At 32.3% G+C, this 3,963-nt stretch overlaps 2 protein-coding genes across 2 annotated transcripts in view; one reads left to right on the top strand and one right to left on the bottom strand.

The window, feature by feature from the left end:
* LOC107458715 (uncharacterized) overlaps positions 1-578 on the top strand; it is a gene marked incomplete in the record, with an annotated part of 3,358 nt that extends 2,780 nt beyond the window's left edge. Inside the window, 3 exon segments of the mRNA XM_016076923.3 lie at positions 1-47; positions 150-260; positions 362-578. Of these exon segments, the coding sequence (XP_015932409.1) occupies positions 1-47; positions 150-260; positions 362-437 (234 nt within the window).
* A 92-nt stretch (positions 579-670) lies between these two features.
* Positions 671-2,505, bottom strand: LOC107458725 (uncharacterized). Its single transcript, XM_016076929.3, has 5 exons — positions 2,132-2,505; positions 1,410-2,054; positions 1,251-1,330; positions 1,105-1,176; positions 671-1,013 (listed from the first exon to the last, which is right to left on the bottom strand). The coding sequence occupies exons 1-5, from the start codon at positions 2,462-2,464 to the stop codon at positions 785-787; spliced, it is 1,359 nt and encodes a 452-aa protein (XP_015932415.1). The 5' UTR covers positions 2,465-2,505; the 3' UTR covers positions 671-784.
* Positions 2,506-3,963: the final 1,458 nt, after the last annotated feature.

Genomic DNA, 3,963 nt, shown 5'->3' with positions numbered 1-3,963 from the left:
TCTCACAAAAAGGTCGATGCAGCTGACGGTGGCAGTGATGCTGAACAGTAAGTCTCTTTTAACTCCAATTAGCTTTAGCCAAAATGTTATTAAGCAGGTCTATGTGTTCTTAATGTGGTTATACTTATGCTTACTAATCATTTTGGCAGATGTTACATATGTTTGGCGGAGTATGAAGAAGGGGACCAAATTCGAGTTCTTCCTTGCAACCATGAGTATCACATGTCGTGCGTTGATAAGTGGCTTAAAGAAATACATGGGTATGGTCATTACAACCAAAAACTCATCATTCTTCCTTATTTCATTCTTCCTCGTTCATTTTGTAACCAACAACCATTTTCTCTGCTTCATCCTTTTACAGCGTATGCCCTCTTTGTCGTGGCAATGTTTGTGGAGGGTTCACGGAGTCTTCTACCAACTCAGTGCCATCTCATTGATATTGTTGTACATATGGATGTAAATATTCAAATGACATGTATAAAATAGCCATTTAGATTACCTATCTATTCTGGCAAAATAATGAGATATTTTTGTATTCCAATTTTGTGATATTCCTTCCCCCAATTACATTTTCATAATTGTATATTGCCTTGTCTGTGAAATTGTGTTATTATTCTTATTTGAGTTTTGCCTAACAGGTGTGGCATAAATTTGTTAGCAGCAAACTCTATTGATATCAAGAAAATAAGATTATTGATAATTAAAGCAGTAATTACAAGTCTTTTTATGCATGCTTGACATAACAATACTTAATACTCTAGAGGAAGCTGATCCAGATCACAGCTTAGTTCCACTTGGTCTGAGAGTAACCCTGAGAAAATGGATTGATGTAACTGCTGCGAACTGAATTCGGATGCATGTTTTCGTCATTGCCAAACGTTGTCCACCGATTTGAGTTGCTGCTGTGTTTCTCTCTCGCAATGTTGCGCATGTTCTCCATTTCTCCCACATGTTCCTTGAATTCTTTCTTCACCACATCCAGCACGACGTCGCCGTATCGGTCACACCATGATCTTCAATACAAACAAGAAAAGGACGAAACTGTAAGATACACAAAGTCTGGAATAACATCAAAAGTTGAACTGAACTGAAATGTTGACTCACTTGGGAAAGTAATTTTTTAACTCAGCCTTGTCCACTGGTATTTTGGTAGAGATTGCTTCAATCTGATCATTCCTGTTTTCACACAACAAAGGTAAGCAACAGTTACTTAGAAAGAAGGAGAGAGAATGATACTATAGTATACTAACGTGAATCTAAGATTTGGGTTTGTGGTGCTGAGTTCTGTCTGGATTCTAGAGAGCTCCTTCTTGATCTTGTCTCCCAAAACCTAGTGAGAAAGAGTGCACAGAAAAGCATATTAGTATGCATCAAAACCAGCTGAATGTTTTGAATACACAGATCCCAACCTTGTCTATGAAGAAATCAGATGGGGAACCATCAGCATGCAACTTCTTCTTGATCAACTTGGTGTCTGGTCCCTCCCCAAGATGTTGACAAGCCTCTCTCTCATTCTCATCATCTAACTCACTTCTCTTCCATTTCTTAAACCCCTCAAACCCCCATTGCTTCTTCACTGATTTCCCTGCTATCCGATCTGCTTCACCACCACCATGTCCCTCTTTTGGCTCCCTTTGGAACAAAGTAACAAACGGCTTTCTCTTCAACTTCTCTGGAGGCCCACTTTCCTCCATGAGAATTGAACTACCCTTGGATGGATGTGAGGGTAATTCAAAGACGCTTTTCTCCATGCCATTCTTGCCATGTTTGTGAGAAGATCCAAACCCGAAAACAGAGGCTGCTCCTTTAATGTGCTTCCTAGCTGATTTATTCTTCGAACTCACGGAGCTGTCTTTGTCCTTGTCATCTCTCAAGTCAATGACCGACCACTCTTCTTCTGAAGTAGTCTCTTTGGGGTCCTCCTTCTCCTTAGGCCTTGCTGCAATGACATCTGTAGCTTCAATATGAGCACCTTGAACCGCCAATCTCTGCAGCAAAGGCCTCTTTGAAGAATGGTATTCTTCTTCAGAAATGCATTTGGCATAAAGCAGCTCCTGCTAACACACAATACATGAAACAAAACAAGAGAAGAAGAAGATAATAGAGTTATGCAGTAAGATAAAAAGAGTACCTGTAGAAAGAGCAACTTGTCTCTCAAGATAAGTGGGTGTTCTTGTTGAGGGGGAGAAGCAATGAGGGTGTCAAGCAAGTTAGTTCTGAAAGCAGTGACCTCAGATTGAGCGAGAATTCCTTCGGAGTGAAGGGCCATGAGGTTGAGAACCTGATGGAAGGAGTTCTGCTGCCATTTGAGGTTATCAGATTGGAGCTTGGAGAGGTTGTGTTCGGCTGGCGGGAGAGAGCGTTTCTTGAAGCTGAAAGGAAGAATGGATTTACAGAGTGTGGTGATGGAGTCTTGGAGTGTAGAGTAGTACTTGGGTGTGTAGTGATATGAAGAGTACACCATTCTTTTTTTTTCCTTCTTCTCAAAAATGCTAAAATGAATGAATGCCTTTGTGTAAAATTCTTGTCTGAATCTACAATTTGAATCTTTTGCAGCTCATAAAAAACGGTCACTTAAATGCTCAAACTAGCCGTTATCTACATTTGCATCTCTCATGCTCCAATACACTATTTTTAAATTTGAAGTAAAATAAAATGATCCACTCAATACAAATGTTAAAACTAATAATAAAACTTCTAATCAAATTTAAATATAATATTACTATCCTTTAACTATACTAAACTGTTTTTTTAACAGAAGACTCTTATTACTGATACTTAATGAAAATATTTTATCATATTTGAAAAATAAATAAATAAATAAAGTACTATATTGTACTCTACTATGAAACATATTCAATTCTCTGTATTAAGGTAAACTACTATAATTGTACTGGATTTTTTTAAAATATTGTTAAAAATAACTTTATTTTTTATAATGATAAAAATATACTCAAAATATTAAGAAACATAATAACAATATCTAGTATTAAATATATTATTTTTATCCGTAATGTTATTACGGGAATATAAATTTTTTAAAAGAATAGTCTTTATTCTAACAGTATAAATTATGCATGGCATAAAAGATTTATAAAATCAAACTACTTTTATAAAAAAAAGTAGTAAGTTAACAAAAGTCTCTGACTAAGAAAACCAAAGTATCTGTATGTAAAAAATTAAATAATAAAATTTTTAGTAATTATTTTTATATGAAAAAGTATAATTTTTTATTAATAATTCATTTTAACATTCGTTATCTAAAATTTAAAATAATTTTACTGTTAAGTCTGTTATACACAAGAACGGACTTAGAGAGGGGCGAGTAGTGGCCTCGGCCCCCAAAATTTTAAGAACCTATATTTATATATGAGATATGTGTTTAAAAATAAAAAATACTATGTAATTTAATAGTTTTATAAGTATTATTTTTTACTATGTGATGAATTTATGTCTTAATTATTTAATTCACTTATATTTTTTACTTAACTAATTTAATATCATAACCTCAAATCTTTGTACCTTTTAAATTAGTTTTTATATAATAATCTCTATATTTATTTTTTATATTAATATATTTAACATTTATATTATTATATTAATAATGACTTATGTAGTTATATTTTGGTAATCACATTATATACTTTAGATATCATTTTCTTGTAAAAAATACTCATTTTTCTTTTAAATTTACGTTCTTAAAAAAAATTTATAAAAATATCTTATATCTTGTATTCTATAAGGGTAATATGTCTTTTAAATGATTAATAATTTATAATTTGTTTTCAAATTTTTTAAATAATTAATTTTAATTAATAAGATATGTGATAATTTTTAACTAAACACGCTATAAATTGTTGGTATTTTATAATTTTATAATACACTATTGATATTGTTATATTTTTTTATATAATTATCATATTAAAAATAAAATTTTGAAAAAAATTATAATTATATATATAT

Source organism: Arachis duranensis, chromosome 1, assembly GCF_000817695.3.
Source record: "Arachis duranensis cultivar V14167 chromosome 1, aradu.V14167.gnm2.J7QH, whole genome shotgun sequence".
In the NCBI taxonomy this organism is placed as follows: Eukaryota; Viridiplantae; Streptophyta; class Magnoliopsida; order Fabales; family Fabaceae; genus Arachis; species Arachis duranensis.
The sequence above is the reverse complement of the archived record's forward strand: the minus strand, read 5'-3'. Positions and strand labels throughout refer to the sequence as shown.